A 15,613-nucleotide genomic window follows, 5' to 3' on the forward strand; every position below is an offset into this window, starting at 1 on the left:
CAACACTCAGCAGCCTGAAAGCCCCAGGGAGAACAGCAAAGTGAAAGTGCCGCTCAGCAAGGAGTAGAGCCGAATGCCGGCCAGTGAGTAATACATACTGCACATTCCTACTGAGCCCGAGTGGGCTGGAGGCTCAGCTTTTCCATCATTCTGCAAGCACATGTTAGGCTTCAGTCCCCGTGGAGGGGGTTCAATCTCTGTTCCCAAAGCAAGGGAAAACGTCACTCTGCATAAAAAGCGCACATCAGCTGATTCCTAAATCGCCCTCCCCCATTTGCAGCCTGCGTCAGGCGTTTGCTTCAGGGAGTCTCAGATTTTGAAAACAGAGTCATACATGCCACTGTGCGCAGCGCATTGCAAGGGCGGGGAAACCCTGCCTGTGGATTAAGCTCAAACCGTACCCACAGCTGGGATGTGAGAACGGCTCCCTGGGAGAGGACTGAGCCCAGAAGTGCTGAGCAGCGCTGCTCCTGCTGCCAGGATACAGCCTGCCAGTCCTTCAGCTGGCTTTCCTCATAGCTGATTTCCTGTCTCCCATCTTGCGTCAAGTTAACACTACACTTCCCAAACCGTGGAAAAGAAAGATGGGAGACCTACTCTGAGACCTGTCTTTAGGAAAGAAAACTAGATCCTCAAAGGCTGGAAAAGGAGCCTGAGTTTCTTGGTAACGTTTTTATTCTTTAGCATCCTTTAATCTCTACTTCCAGACAGTCGCTGTGAGGGCATCACTTACAGAGCTATTCAACAGTAAGAGTGAAGCACAAGAGGTGCCACAGCTGCTCAGCTGCACAAATCCATAGTCAACATTGGTATGACCAGACTGATGTGGAAAATCAAAATCTGGGGGGCAGCTATCACTGCTACATTCCTAGGAGGCAGTGTGGTTAACCTGAAAGCCAGATCAGATCTGGCTCTACTCACACCACTGCTTTTGGACAAGGTCTGGGACTTGAGAAAGTTTGAATTAGCATTACTTCTGCTCAGTGCACCACTTCCCAGTGGCAAAGTTTTCATCTGTGGGTTCTGCATGGCCCCAACAATAGTAGGAATCTCAAAACACCTCACCTAAAGACAAAAAGAGTCACAGGACTGGACTGAAAGGGCAGCATACTGTCTTCTACTCTTTGCATCCACCTTTTTTAACCATCTCAGTCAAAAGAAACAAGAAATGCAGAAAGATCAGAGCTAGGGCTGGGAATTTTGGAAGAAAGCAACCAGAACAAGATCTAGCATGCACTGCACATTTAAAACAGCAACAAAACAACTGGAAGTGACAAAGAAAGCTTGTAAGCTTCAAGTTATCACAGCTTGGCTAACTGAGGATGCCTTGCAGCCACACCTCCTAGGTGAATAACAGGGATTTACATTCTTCCAGTTCTGTCCAAGATTCTCAGCTAATAGCAATGGAATCTGAACTTGGCCACACAGACAACATCCTGCATTCAGAATGACTCTTGAAGGTCACAAACGAATTCCTACAGCTATGGTCCAGGTGACACAACATCCAGCCAGAACAGCACTTTGCCACGTGAACAGATCTGAGCAAGAAAACCTGCCACCTCTTGCTGTATTTATTGGTATGACTATTTCCTTAAAAGCGTATCAAGGAGCAAATCTGAGAACTGGATTTTTTTTACAGAAGTCCAGAAGTAATTTTCTGTGCTTGGTCACTCAGCTGCTGTGCCAAGATAAGGACTGCCTATGGCAGAGTCACCGCTCACATACGAGAAGAATTCACCAAATGAAACTCCTCCAAGCTGTGAGGTTTAGTGCTGGAGAGCCATACTGACTTGGCCACCACTGCTCCATCTGGAAATGATTTGGGCATACTCCAGTGGAGCCTCCACAGTCTAGGCAAAGGAACAAAAAAGCAGTATGGAGTTAAATCTGAAGGGGATAAGAAACACCTCAACCTGAAGGCAGCGTTAACCATTAACTGGTTTACTAATCACATTGGTTAGAAAAACCTGCAAGCAAAGTATGTCTGTAGTAAATTACTCTCAATCCATAGAGTCCAATTTAACAAATAAATGAGCCTGTGCTAACACGCCATCCTGTCAGATTTTCCTGCATCCTCTCCACTGCCTCCCAAAGGGTCTTTCTTGAAGGAGAGAAGAAATACAAAGATAAACGATAGACTGCATGTCACATTTTTATCACAAGGCACACATTTATACACCACAGGGTTTCTCGAAGCTTTTTCTGTGATAAAGATAACTCACTTTCTACACAAATAGTTCTGCAAATTCTGAGGCAGCTACTTGAGGACTGTGATACTATGAAGTATCGTTAAGATCTTACAATCTACAATTATGGGAGAGGAAGAAAGGGAAGCTCAAGAGCCAGCCAGCAGATAAAATGAAAGATTTTTCCAGGATATACAAGAATCACAGAGATTTTCTTTTCCTTTGGCTTGAGTTTTCCAAGTTGCCTGTTTTGAGTTCCCCATCCATTTTAAAGTCTCTTTGTGACTGACTTAATAAAGCTGCCAATAATTATTTAATGTCATAACTTACACAACCAGACAAAATATTCTCCAGCTAAAGAAAGACTAAAGTCAAAACCAAACATCATTTTATTTCATTTACAGTGATATTTTTGAGTAACAAAGGAACCACAGCAGATAGGAGCCTGTAATAAAAGCTCACGTGTCTTCCCTTAATAAAATAAATGAAGTCACACACACAACATAAATGAGCATAATCTTTGAAGACATTTGAAAAATGTCATGTCTTGATACCTATAATTTTACTTACCAATATATCTGTTCCACATCATCTATTCCACTTTTTGAAATATAATTTAGGTGTCAGCATGATCGTTTTTTTTATCCAACAGTACTTTCCACACTCAAATAACAGTCTGTTAAAATGGCTGATATGGATGCATAATCTTCTGGACACTAATTTTTAAAAATCATCTTCAACTGAGAGCTGAGCCACAGATCAACCAAAGATTTTACTTCAAATGCTAGTTACTGTGCAAACATATTGCTACAATTGAACAAACTATTAAAAAAATTAAACCTTCTCGCCATCCAACTGTTCTGTCCCCATCAATTCCAAACCTTGAAGAATCTTTCATTTCTAACTCGTATTTGGCAACACTTAATGTGCTTGAACATACTGGGATCTTCAACCCACAATCAGGCTGGCTCGTCGTTGATTAAAAACGGTCACGAAAGTGAAGAGAAGTGACTATAACAAAAATCCATGGATACCATGTACACCTTGGCGTTCAATGCATAAAGCTATAAAAACTGAACATAATTTTGTGGAATCAGTCCTCTCTTGCCATTTAATGTGCCTTCTAGCCATCCTGGTTCCCTGGAAAATTGCACTGCAAAAGAAAAGAAAAAATACATCATCTTTTTATGCTCAAAATAGTCCTTTTAGATTTAGCTCCATGGCACCGTGCAAAATATCCATGAAAATATGCAGTCTCTTGCAAACACCAAGTTGACTTGACAGTCTCACTAGGGAAAACGATTAGGATAGTTAAGTAAATGCTTGCGTAATATAAGTGCTTGAACTGTCTTCTGCTTTTGGGTGCAGGAGATAACATGAAGGGAACAATTAGATAAAAGGACTTATAAAGGACAGGTTCATAAAACAGAAAATTCAGAAGCTTTCTGGTGAGAAGTCAAAATTCCTGTCAAATAGTAGGAAACAATTTCAGTAGCTGAGGGCAAAGTATAACCAAACTCCTGACTTCAGCAGAGGCAATGAACCTGGAAGCTCAGGGCCACAGAAAAGAGTCCAGATCTCATTCCAGGTACCATCTGTTCACAGAGTAGAGCTTCTACTACAAGAGACCAATGGACAATATTTAAATTATCAAACACATCATGCTATTCACAAAACACAAAGGAACAGTTTGGAAGGTAAACCTTGTTCCTTATCACCATCCTAAGTACTTGCCATTACTGATACTGAAGTTAATGCAAAAGTATCTGTAGATCTAAAATAAGAAAAAGTTCTGCTCAGACTCTAAATGCCCCCAAGTAATTCCGTGAGCAACAGAATAAATGAACTCTGGCTTCCTATGTATTTTTAAACCACATTTGACAGAAGTTAATAAAAGAAGCATAAGCCTCATTCATTTGGAATACAGTAAAAAATGCTCAAAATCCCCCTACCAGATTTCTTAGGAGAACACAGTACTTGTAGCAACTTTACCTATTTAATTGTAAAACCCACACTTCTAGTGACCTATGATGTTCTCCACCATGTTAATTTATCCTCTTAGTGCTTTTAAGATGGACATTATTTAAAGAAATCATCAGAGAAATGCTGAGTTATGCTGCTGGCCATAACAATGCTTTATTCAAAACACATTAACACATTGAGGAATGTGATACTGGTAGCTTTCACGAAATCAAGGAAGTAAAAGTTAAGTCTCACTTTAAAAGCACGGTAAGGTTCTCAAAATGAGCACTTAAAATTTCCCCTACCCTTCTGCTCTGTGTCCTAACGCTGGCAGGCCATAGCTAGAAGCTGTGCTCAGAAACCATGGCTTAAATAACAACTCTTTCTCCAAGACACTTAAGCATTTAGAAAACCAGACTGTTTCCAAATGATGCCGATAGTCCATATTCAGAACCAATATGAGCACATAATTAAAATGAATGTGTGCAGTGGAAAGATTCCAAAGGAAAAAAAAACACAGAAAATTCTCTTTTAGAATCTCTGTACACACTGCAACTCACAGTAACTTACATTACTATTAGTAATTAACAGGCCCTCCTCTTTCTTTGTCATTTTTAAAACACAATTACAGTGTATACATGCATTTAGAACTGCGATGCTGAAACCAGCACAAGCCCACCTCCAGAAGCTCTGCTGCAACAGCTGCCATTGCACCCAATGAGCCATCGTGCCAGCTCTAGGAGTAGCTCACCCTCTGCCTGAAGTATCCATGTCTATGGGGCACAGCTATATTATGGGAAGGAAACTCCCCTAGAACAGTAGACAAGAAAGTAAAGCAACCAGAAGAGCTGCAAGTAAGAAATTTCTGCTTGTCCTCTGGAGCTAAACCCAAAAATACGTTTGGGTCAATTTATGTGACAGAGAAGACAGTGATTACTGGCATGTCAGTGTCTATAAACCAAAAGCCTGTTAAGAACAAGGGCAGCCCTTGTCTGAGGTGATCACACTGGACAGGGCCCTAAAATTTACCCGTAGGAGGAAATGGTCAAACAGTATGGAATCCCTTGGCTTGACACAGCAGCAAATTTCAGAAGAAATGTTTTCCGAACAAGTTTGATAATAGAATAGTGAACTCTGAGTACTGCAAAATGTTCCGATACAACACACGAGGCTGAGCAGCAGGGCTGGAACTGGATGATCCTCAAGATCCCTTCCAACCCAAGCCATTCTGTGATAATATGATTTTATCCCATTGTTACCTACAAGGCTGAGCTCTGCACTTGGGGAACTGAATACCACACTTTACACACAGCTCAGAACCTCACTATTTCCTTGGTACAATTTTCTTACGGACTCTGTGAGCACTGAAGAAAGGATAAGCACTCAGACTACAACTAAACTCACCATTTCTGGTGGGAAACCTTTAAAAAAAAAACACAAAAAAAACATCAAGAATTCTTAGTATTCAACAGCAATGGCAACTCTCATCTTGAGTAAACAGATCTCCTCATGCATCAAGGTAGCCACATACATCACTGACTTTTGTGGGCAAATGATGTAAATGCAGAAGCTGCCCAAATGTAAAGTTGTTTGAAACCCCAGTAAGCCTGTCTGCTAACCAATTCCGAAGCATGGTGTACAACAGCATTCATTTTAAAAACCCGCACCACACAAAAGACATTCTGTTATCACATGTCTTCCCAAACCCAGGCCATAGGCTGTTTCTAAAAAAACAGCCTGTTGAAGAGATGCTCTTTACTGTCCCCTTCCTGCCTTTTATTCTCAATCAACAGACATCACAATTCTTAGCACTTTCTCAGGCCTGCATCATTTAAAAATAATGCTGCAGAAACTACACATTTGGCCATAAAACAACAACTATTATCGGACCTCTAGGACTAAGTCTTATGCTAGCTAGGGAAAACACCTGCAGTGTGAAAGACAGGGAGCAGAGAACTGACAATTACATATGGCACAGAAAGATTTGATGAGGGTATAGCAGCTGTACAATCAAAACTGGCCATCAAAAGCCCTCCCACTCTGAGGACAGTGGAAATAGCAGCAATCTTCAGAGCCCTGAGGGGATGGCAGCCTTCTGAACACCTCCTGCAGGGCCATTGGAGTGGTCTCGCTCTAGTGAAGGCAAACTGTACACAGGGAGGATTTTTGACCATGAGTATGGCTGTGAATGCTACACAATTATCCCAAACTCAGGTGGACAAACAAAATAAATAGATTTGCTATCTGTAATGAGATCTCCAAGTAACAGCTTTTCCAATTTCACTGAATCAAGAAGCACAGTGAGGTTAGCTTGGTAGTTGCAGCATTCTTTCTTAGTTTTCTGTATTCTCTATAGGAAATACCATTAATATTGCCCATGTTATGACTGTCTAACTGCAAATACATAAAAATTTGAAAGCATTTCTTCTATGAGACACCAAGTCCTGACGTACTCTCCTATAGCAGACATCATGCTTGTTTCAGCAAATCAAAAGTTACAGGGATTCGCACTACAAACGAGATCAAGATTCATTTCCACAGTGGTATTATTTCACTGCCTAGGTGCCAATAGCTGCAGAAAGACTGAATCAGGCAAAACCCTTGTGGAAACCAGCTGTTTTGGGAGGAAATCTGACATGCGTGGTGCCTGACCAGATGGCCTCTGTTTCTACCAAGCAAAAGTAATGGACCAAAAGCTACATTCTGTGGGCAACAAAAAGCTCACTACAACACCAAAACACACTTCCATAGAAATCATTGCCAATCATGAATCATAGAAATCATGGCCAATTCTTCATCAGGAAATTAAATTAAAGCACCCAGATGTGCTTCCAAGTCCTATGTCCTAAATGCAGACATTGAGACTTGGAGTCTCAGTCCTGAGCTGAATTCATCCCATCCGCCAGCTGAGCATCCATGACAGTGCTGCATGCACAACAAGAGGTACTACACATCTGTTCAAACACATCTATGTGAACATCTTCCACTTCTTAGCTTCCCATTAACTCTTTTTTTGGGGGTTTACTGTTTCCACAACACCGTTAGCAAGATAATGTCTTCCCTATTCTGTATGCAGCAAAGTCAGGCCAGTTAAAATCAAGCTACCTTCTGTGGCTTTTTAAGACTTCTAACAAAGTAGGCAGAAATTATGAGCGCATATCTAGAACTTTTTACTGGTAAAGGTGTGACAGCAACTTTCAGCAGCAGTTTGAGGTAACTTATCCTTAATGGTATAGAGAGATCTGAAAAGAAAAATATCTGCCCACCGCCTGTACACTCAGTTTCTCTAGGGGTAACACTGAGACAGTTAACGTACATGAACGTTTTGAAAACCACAGATGAAAGGAACACAGAGAAGTCTCTTCGTTCTCATTTTCAGCTCAACAAAATAATTATTTGCACATACAATGCAATATAGCATTTTGGAAGTACTACTTTTCTTTGATGTAAATCGTTCATTTATCAATACCATAAAGAAAGTCAGTCCAGAAATCTCAACACGAATAACAGGGAAGAGAATGCCTTGGGGCCAAAACGAGGCCGATAACTGAAAATGGCGCTCAGTTATTCTGCAAAAAGCAGAGGGGGATGACCATGGCTCTTTGAATGGCTTTTTGTGTTTTTGCTGTGCTTGGTTGTGTATGGAACTGCTAAATCACCTGAGGCAAGCAATGAATCAGCTCTGGGAGCACAGGTGAAGGCAATTCACCTGTGCTGCTGGAAGGGGTGGAGCCTGGCTGCACCTCTCCTAGAGCCATTTAAGAGCTGACCGGCAGGGGGAAAAGATTTCTTTTGGAGATCCCTCTTTTGGAGTTTTGTAGTGATCCCAGGATGCAGGTAAGTGTTTTCTTTATTTATTTATTTTTTTGTTTTTATAATCTGCTGTGCCAAACTATCTGGTTTATTTTGTAATTATAGCATCTTTATATGCATTGGTTATACAGGTAGGGACAATGGCTACTACACTTTTGCTAAGGAAAATCCCTGTGTCAAAAAGCTTCCTCAGTTTTCTCCTAAATTGTTATTTTGAAAATTGTGGAAAGTTTTGTTGAGAGCCATTTTGACAAAACTTTGGGCAACTTCACTGTAGAGCTGATAAGAGTAATGACAAGGAATTTTGTTGTGCACAACATCTACCTTACCCAAACACTTCTCTCTAGTGTAATTCCTATTTTCTCACTTCAAAGGAGTCTCTTTGGAAGCAGCAGTTCGAGGCAAGGCTGGCAAGATTTCAGTGCCAGGCAGTGTGATTGTTCCTTTCATGATTATTTGGAATAACTGCTGTGACCAAAAATACCCAATACGACCAGCGTATGTCTCTCATGATCTCAGGTCATACTGTTTCTTCCTGCATATGCCTTTACCCAGCTGCGGAGTCTTTATGCTTTGTCTCTAATTAACTGAATTATAGTGATATGTGCTGTCAATAATACAGCCTGTAGCAACTGGGAAAGAAAAACACTGGCACAGCCTAAGGTAAATTGAATTGAAGATGAAAAAAAAGTATTAAAAAAAAAAAGTGGATATTGTTCAGGTTATATTATTCATTTTCTTAGACAATTCATTTAAATTGAAATGTTTGCTTTTGATTTTTAACTTACCAGTTGGTGCTTTAATATTTATGTTCTGTGGCACTTTAATAAAAAAGACTAGCACTTGGGAGAGCATACAAAAATGAAAACACCTGAATATGCGAATGGTCAGATTCCATACGTTCTCCTATCTTGTGATGTAAAGCTTAATTTAAAATATTAGTAAATCTAACTTTGTCATCCTGAGAAACCTCTCCTTTTCCCCATTTAGATTAAGGAACTGGAGAGAGCAGTAATGGTTAAACTTTTACCTGCTTGCGCAATATTACATTTAGCAGCTATGACAGGTGCAAAACTGTACCTCACTAAATGCCATTATTCTGTCTCAGAATAGAGCAGCCAGAAAGATTTTTAGAGGATAATAACAGACAAGAGAGAGCTACTGCAATCACCATCTACAGACCAAGAGAGATAAAGCAGAAGAAGAACAGGGAAGGGAAGTGAAAAAGTGAAGGAAACATGGCAGAAGAACAGACCAAAGAGAAAGGAGAAAACTCAGCATGCAAACAGTGAGATGAGTGAGACAGGATTAGAAATTGAGACAGGCAGGGTGGAGAAAGGAGAGACGGATAAAACCCTCGCTAATGGAAGCAGTACTCCTTAGTAGACATTAATTTAACAGTTACTTTAATGGTTGATACTAGCTGTATGTCAACTTGATTGATGCGTTGTCACTTTGATAGTTAAGGTTATTGGTAGAGCTGCAGAAATGATGTATTATTACTTTAATTCTTCATCTGGGGGCTTTATTAGGGCATATGGGAATTTAAATTGAGTAACTGAAGAACCTGAATTGATTCACTGGAATTTGACTCTAGCTTAGGCACAGGGTGCCTAATGCAAGAAGAGAAGGCCTGTGTGAAGGCATTTCAGTGATTTCAAACATAAGAACTAGTCTGAAGGGTGAGTGAGGATAGCTTTCCACATTGATAGAGCCTACTTATGACATATCCTACTACAAGTTGTTATGGAATGGCTGTTAAGTTGTTAATTATATCCAGTTACTGTCTTAATACTTGCATGGTCTCCTCCTTTCTGGGATTAGTCCACATCCTCCCCTAGGCTGAAAGTACTATGAGATGAAGAATAACATCTACCAAATAAGCAAGATACAGTGGAATAAATGAAAACAAATGTACTTAAGGAGATGTAGATCTCCAATGGAGAGATCACAATTAGGTTTTTAAAATGCAGGGATTTTCAATGATGTTTTCCAAGCTTCCAAATATACTGGAGATGTTGATTATGGAAAAAAAATATTCCTATAGTTGAAACGACTCTCCATGTGCTGCTGAAGAATAAAATACATATTCGTTCTTGTTCTTGGACAGTCCAGCTGTCTAGATGAAAAAGTATTGAGGCTGTAATGCACCAAAAGCATGGTAGCTTTGCTGTAACAACTAGTGACCTCTTCACAAAGGAGAAGAATCTCAACACTGCTGTCACGCAAACACATTATACAGAAGAAACTAACTCTTGTAAGGCTGACTTCCCCAGTGGCAACACAACAGGTGTGCAAGCTGTGGTACTGTGCGTTAGAAATGCCTGTCTCTTATGCACCAGATCTTCCACGTACCAGATTTTTTTCCCTTACACAAATTTTACATCTGTGGAAGATTCCTATCAGTCATATTTTAAAAAACTTCAATTAAAATAACTGCTGTGAGAGATTTTAAAAAGAGCAATCATTTACCTAATCCATCTTTAAAAGATTTCCCATCTAACTTGATTCAGACGTGAATTGCCTGCAAGGCACTTATCTAATAGGAAACACCAAGTATGATTTTGTAAAGTGGTGCTAGGGGGAAGAAGACTGCGGGGACCTCAAACCAGATTACACTTAAAAAAAAAAAAAAAAAAAAAAAAAAAAAAAAAACCTAGAACAACAAGAAAAAAATCAACATAACTGTATTCTGGACTAGGCCTACTCTTTATTTATTTGGGAGGAGAGAGTACAGCAATTTCCTTACAATCTGCTGCTTAAAATTAGGCTTCACAAAGAAGGGGAAGTATATGTTTATGTCTGTGCTATTTTGTTGTTGTTATGACTGAGAAAAAAGAGAAAGGAGAAAAAGGATTCTGCTGCTCCCCCAATTTGTTTCAGCTTTATGTGAACAACTTTCACACATGTACTTTTGATTCAGTACTAACAGAGTTAACAGGGTGCATTTTGGGAAATGCAATGCACAGTTAGAGAACCTTTCAACACTTGCAGGTTGATTTTTTTTATTTTCCTCCAGTGGTTTCAGACTGTACTTTTTTTCTTGCTGGATGTAAACAGGTAATTTGGAATACTTCTCCTTTATTGGATATCCAAACTAAGATTCTCACATGCAGTATCTGTGTGACTGGGCAGTGTATATCTGAAGTGTATTTAGTCATTCAGAATTAAATAGTACTTTATCTCTGGAAAGTACTTATCAGTCTTCTGGTCAAGTAGCAAGATAAAAATGGATAAGAAAAAACAGGCATCACTGCAGAGTTCCTGGTTTCTTTAGGAGCCCATGTGCCCCTTACTACTCACCTGCCTCTAGGCAGATCAAAAGGATAAAGTACTGATCTCAATTTCACCAAGAATCTTGAGAACCTAATTCACAAATTACTTTGAATCCCTCAATCTGCACAATGCTTGGATGAGGATTTGGCTGGAAGTCTTGTTTTTGATAACAAATGCAATTTATCAAGGCCTTGTAAGAAACAGTCTTAAACAGCTCCTGCTATGAATTAATTTGTCCTTAACAGTTGTTATTAAATGCACTCAAGTAACAAGATTTGCTGAATTTGTCCAGGCCCTGTTGATCCATAGCATACCATCCCTTTCTGCAACAGTATGAAAAAACTGAGCTCTGATATCTTCTGTTTTTTCAGAATTTGTGTTACAGTTGTTAGTGGTGTAAGATTTTAGAAGACATTCTTGACAATTCAAAACCCCTGTACAGATGCTGAAGAGTAGAGTCACAAAATTATACTGAGGAGCTTCAGCATTCTTGAGCACAGAATCACGTTCTGGGTGTTTATATGCAATATTACTTTTAGACAGAAATTTTTAAACATAGGCTTTCATCCTGTGACTATGCCTCTTTCTACATGTACAAATGCACATTAAGCTTGGTCAGAAGACTAAATGCTTCTCTCTACAATAACAATCTAATTCACCTAGAACTCTGCTTGAAAATCCTTAAGTGGATTTATTTTAAGTGAGTCTTTCAAATATTTTACTAATGTAGTCTTTATTAAAAAACAGTTTCATAGGCCTTTCTCAATTGCTGAATTTTGTTTTTACTGTGACACATGTTTCAACGCTGCTGAAATGTTAAAAGCAACAAGAATCTGCTCACCCAAAGCAAAAGCATTACCTCATAATGCTTTCATTTATGCTAATGCAGTTTCTATGTACCGGAAATCTTCTACGTCACTGACTGCCACAAGTGATGTTGACAGAATAGCAGTTATGCTTGTATTTTTATCCGAAGCCATTTGAACAGTTTTGTCAGTTTGTTTTTCATTGCTTTACATTCACTCAATAAGTACTTACCATCTTCAAAAATTGCTCCTGTCTGAAATGATAATTCAGAGCTATGTTCTGCTTCACATGGATAAACTGCTCTTGCTTTTCTGTGGGCAATGCTGAAAAAATGAAATTATGAGATGCAGTTACTTTTGACTGCTAAAGAAAATATTCTTTTTCTCAACCATTCTCTCTCCATTCTCATTGGGAGGTGGCTAAAATTTTCTATGCAGTCTCATATGCATTATCACAGGCTTCTAATTCATATGCACAAATGTCAAAGCTGAAGTTTCACAGCTTACTGTTGGCACTTATGAATATCATACTCCTGTTTTTGTGCACACTTATTTCTATGCCAGTGAAATGCAGCTTCAACCACTGCTATAATGTTGCCAAGTTCTAATCAGCAGTAAAATCAGTAATAAGCGAAGCGTACCTTATCTTGTTTATAGACTAGTCATTTTATCTTCCAAAATGTTCCCTCATGAACCTTGCAATACAGCTTTTCACTAACACTGCTTTTCTGAATCTTTTTTTTTTTTATTTATTACAATACAACATTGGTAGACCAATGAACATGCTATTTTGTCCTATATGCAATAAGGTTCATAGAACTTCAGGCAGTCTTTTGGAGGTGCTCTCAGGATGTTCAATAATAATTCTGGCTCAGTCTATGTATCTTCTGTGGGGAAGATATTTAAAGGAAAAATTAGACCAAGTGTCTGAAATTTTGTTCTGTGAAACTTGCAAAGGTTGCGTTTCTTGGTATGAGAAAACCACTTATTTACAGCAGAAGACGTGAATTAGTCGTTAAAAAAAAGATACAGACTAAAGGGAGCAAATAAATAACCAGCAAAAGTCTAAGAGTACATCATACCTCTCCACTGCTCTGTCACTTCCAGTGGAAGGATTAGGGAAGGAGAAAGCAGATGGTACGGTGTTGGTAGCAACTGGGTTGGTGCACGGGGTGTTCATCCACGAAACCATCGATGAGTGGCTTTGACCAGAACTAAGGGAATTATTTTCAAGAAGGCAGAATTAACAAGATGAATACCAAAAACGTTTGTATCTTCAAAGCTAGACTAACTACTTAGATGCTCTAAACTGAAAGTCAATAACAGAGTCAAACTAATTTTCCAGATATCCTGTTTTTGCCATTTCTTCCTGGAAAGCATTTCTCCTACATGCCCTATATCCTAAGCCAGGATGAATTACCTAAGATGTGTGACATAGCCAATAACAAGAAAAAATTCCACGTTCCTTATCTAATAAAGACAGATACAATGAAACTGCATACAGCAGGTTATTATTTGAGCTGCCACTTCGCCTTTACAAGTTTTGATGAATCTATTTAAAAATCTTCTCAGCACTGAACTGAGGCATGATGTATGATGGGAAGATTTCGAAAGGCTACAGCTATTACAGCAGCAGATCACGATGCTGCCTCTGGATTGAGATCTCTTTTGTGTAACTGCGCAGACACTGCTTCAGTGGCTGCCCTCATGAGCACACTGTTCAAGTACATATTAAATTAATGGCTGAAAACATAGTTGCTACAAGAACAGCGGACAAAGCTGAAACACTGAAAAACATATACAAAGTCATTCTGGACATAAATTTGCTCTACAGTTTGAGGAACTGAAGTGTTTCAACACTGGAAGCTTTTCTTCATGGGCAGAGCAACCAAAAATCCAAACATTTCATGTCATTGTGTCTTTGGAACAAAGAACTGAACTTCAAGCAGTTTCCAAGCAGAAACAGAATTTAAATGGTTCACACACATCTTTGACACAGGAAACATCACTTGGAAGTAACGCAGCTGGGTCTGGGATGCCTGAGGGCTAGTCTTAGCATTGAAGAGGGAAGCATAGAAGGCATTCAGAATCTCCATCTTCTCAGCAGCACCTGTTAGTAGGGCACCCACATCATTTAGTAGGGGACCCACTGTTTCCCTAGTCTTCATTTTATTGTTGACGTACTTAAAAAAGCCTTTCTGGTTATGCTTTATGTCCTTTACAAAGTTTCAAAGTTTAATTCCAGGAGTGCTTTAGCCTTCCTCATTGCATCTCTACAGGCCTTGACAACATTGTTACATTCTTCCCAGGTGGATGGGCCCTTTTTCCACTTTTCATGGATCATCATCTTTCCTTGTAGTTTATCCATGAGTTCTTGCTCATTCACACAGGCCTCCTCCTATCTTTGCCGGATTTCTTATTCTTAGAGGTGCACAGATATTGAGCTTGGAGTAAGTGGTGTTTAAGTGTCAACCTGCTCTCATTTATCAGTTAAACTTATTCTGGTACTAACCTTTTAGATGCTATATATCCACAAAGCACCATCAAAATCTCTGAATCTAGTCAAGAAGGATTATCTGGATATGTGAATTTCCACCTAAGCAAGGTGGATTGGCCAATAGCAAAATCCACAGACCCTTCACTTAATTGCAAATGAATAAAGGGATGCAGGAAACCTAAGTTATTAATTTGATTTTCATCTTCTTGTTCAAGGGGATATTTAATTTCCAGAAGAAATAATCACTATTCTGTTGTGTTGATAACAATACTTACAAACAAGTACAACTTTTACAGACCAATTGTGCCAGCCAATATATTGCGTTTTCATTCCAGCAATTAAATACTTATATAGACATTTATTTTGACTATTAACTTTTTAATTTACTGTGTTATAAAATGGTGAGTGGCCCATTCTTCAGTCATTAAGACAATTTTAAATTTGGATCTGTCAGACTGCATTTGGATGAGAATGGGAATTCTAAGCGTACAAAACCAGTATTTTGTAGTTAATTCCACTAATAAAAATGAAACTTAAATGTGCTGGCATCATAGTGAGAAGAGTTTATCAAAACATGTTCTGCTTTTAAAATGATCAGATTTACCAAAGAAAGGTAGAAATTGCATGTAGTAAACTGAATAAAAGCTGGACTGTGCTGATCAGAAAAATAAATCACTCCATGCTTTGGGAATAGGGCATCTAGTCTGCTTAGCCATTTCTGAATCTACCACTACATAGTAATTTACACTTCCTGTAATTACATACTTCTGAAGACCAGCACCTAATAATGTTGTGGCTTACTTCCACTTGAACTTGTTCTCTTCTTACCGTTCGTATGTGTTGTTTTAAAAGTTTCCCTAATTTTTGGCTGTGAATCCATTTAAAGATAATGCAAATACCAATGTTCACTTTTTGTGTTTTACTTGTTTCTAATACTGAGGATAGAAAAGTGCTTAATAATACTTGAAAGTTTATAAAGCTTGCTAGAACACAGAACATCTGTCCATTGTTCTGCACACAAGGTATATGTGTAAAATTTTAACTCAATAGCATAGATGGGCCTATGACAAAAA

At 39.0% G+C, this 15,613-nt stretch overlaps 1 protein-coding gene across 3 annotated transcripts in view; it reads right to left on the reverse strand.

Annotated features, from left to right (window-relative positions):
* Positions 1-2,559: 2,559 nt before the first annotated feature.
* The window catches only part of ARHGAP10 (Rho GTPase activating protein 10), a 131,945-nt gene continuing 118,891 nt past the window's right edge, over positions 2,560-15,613 (reverse strand). For all 3 annotated transcript variants that reach the window (XM_052690218.1, XM_052690219.1, XM_052690217.1), the window contains 3 exons: positions 13,126-13,257; positions 12,276-12,367; positions 2,560-3,339 (listed from right to left, as the gene is read on the reverse strand). In XM_052690218.1, the coding sequence (XP_052546178.1) occupies positions 3,251-3,339; positions 12,276-12,367; positions 13,126-13,257 (313 nt within the window). In that variant the 3' untranslated portion in view covers positions 2,560-3,250. The remainder of the gene's footprint in view (positions 3,340-12,275; positions 12,368-13,125; positions 13,258-15,613) is intronic.

The sequence above is a fragment of the Tympanuchus pallidicinctus genome, unplaced genomic scaffold (genome assembly GCF_026119805.1).
Source record: "Tympanuchus pallidicinctus isolate F22 unplaced genomic scaffold, pur_lepc_1.0 scaffold26, whole genome shotgun sequence".
Classification (NCBI taxonomy): domain Eukaryota; kingdom Metazoa; phylum Chordata; class Aves; order Galliformes; family Phasianidae; genus Tympanuchus; species Tympanuchus pallidicinctus.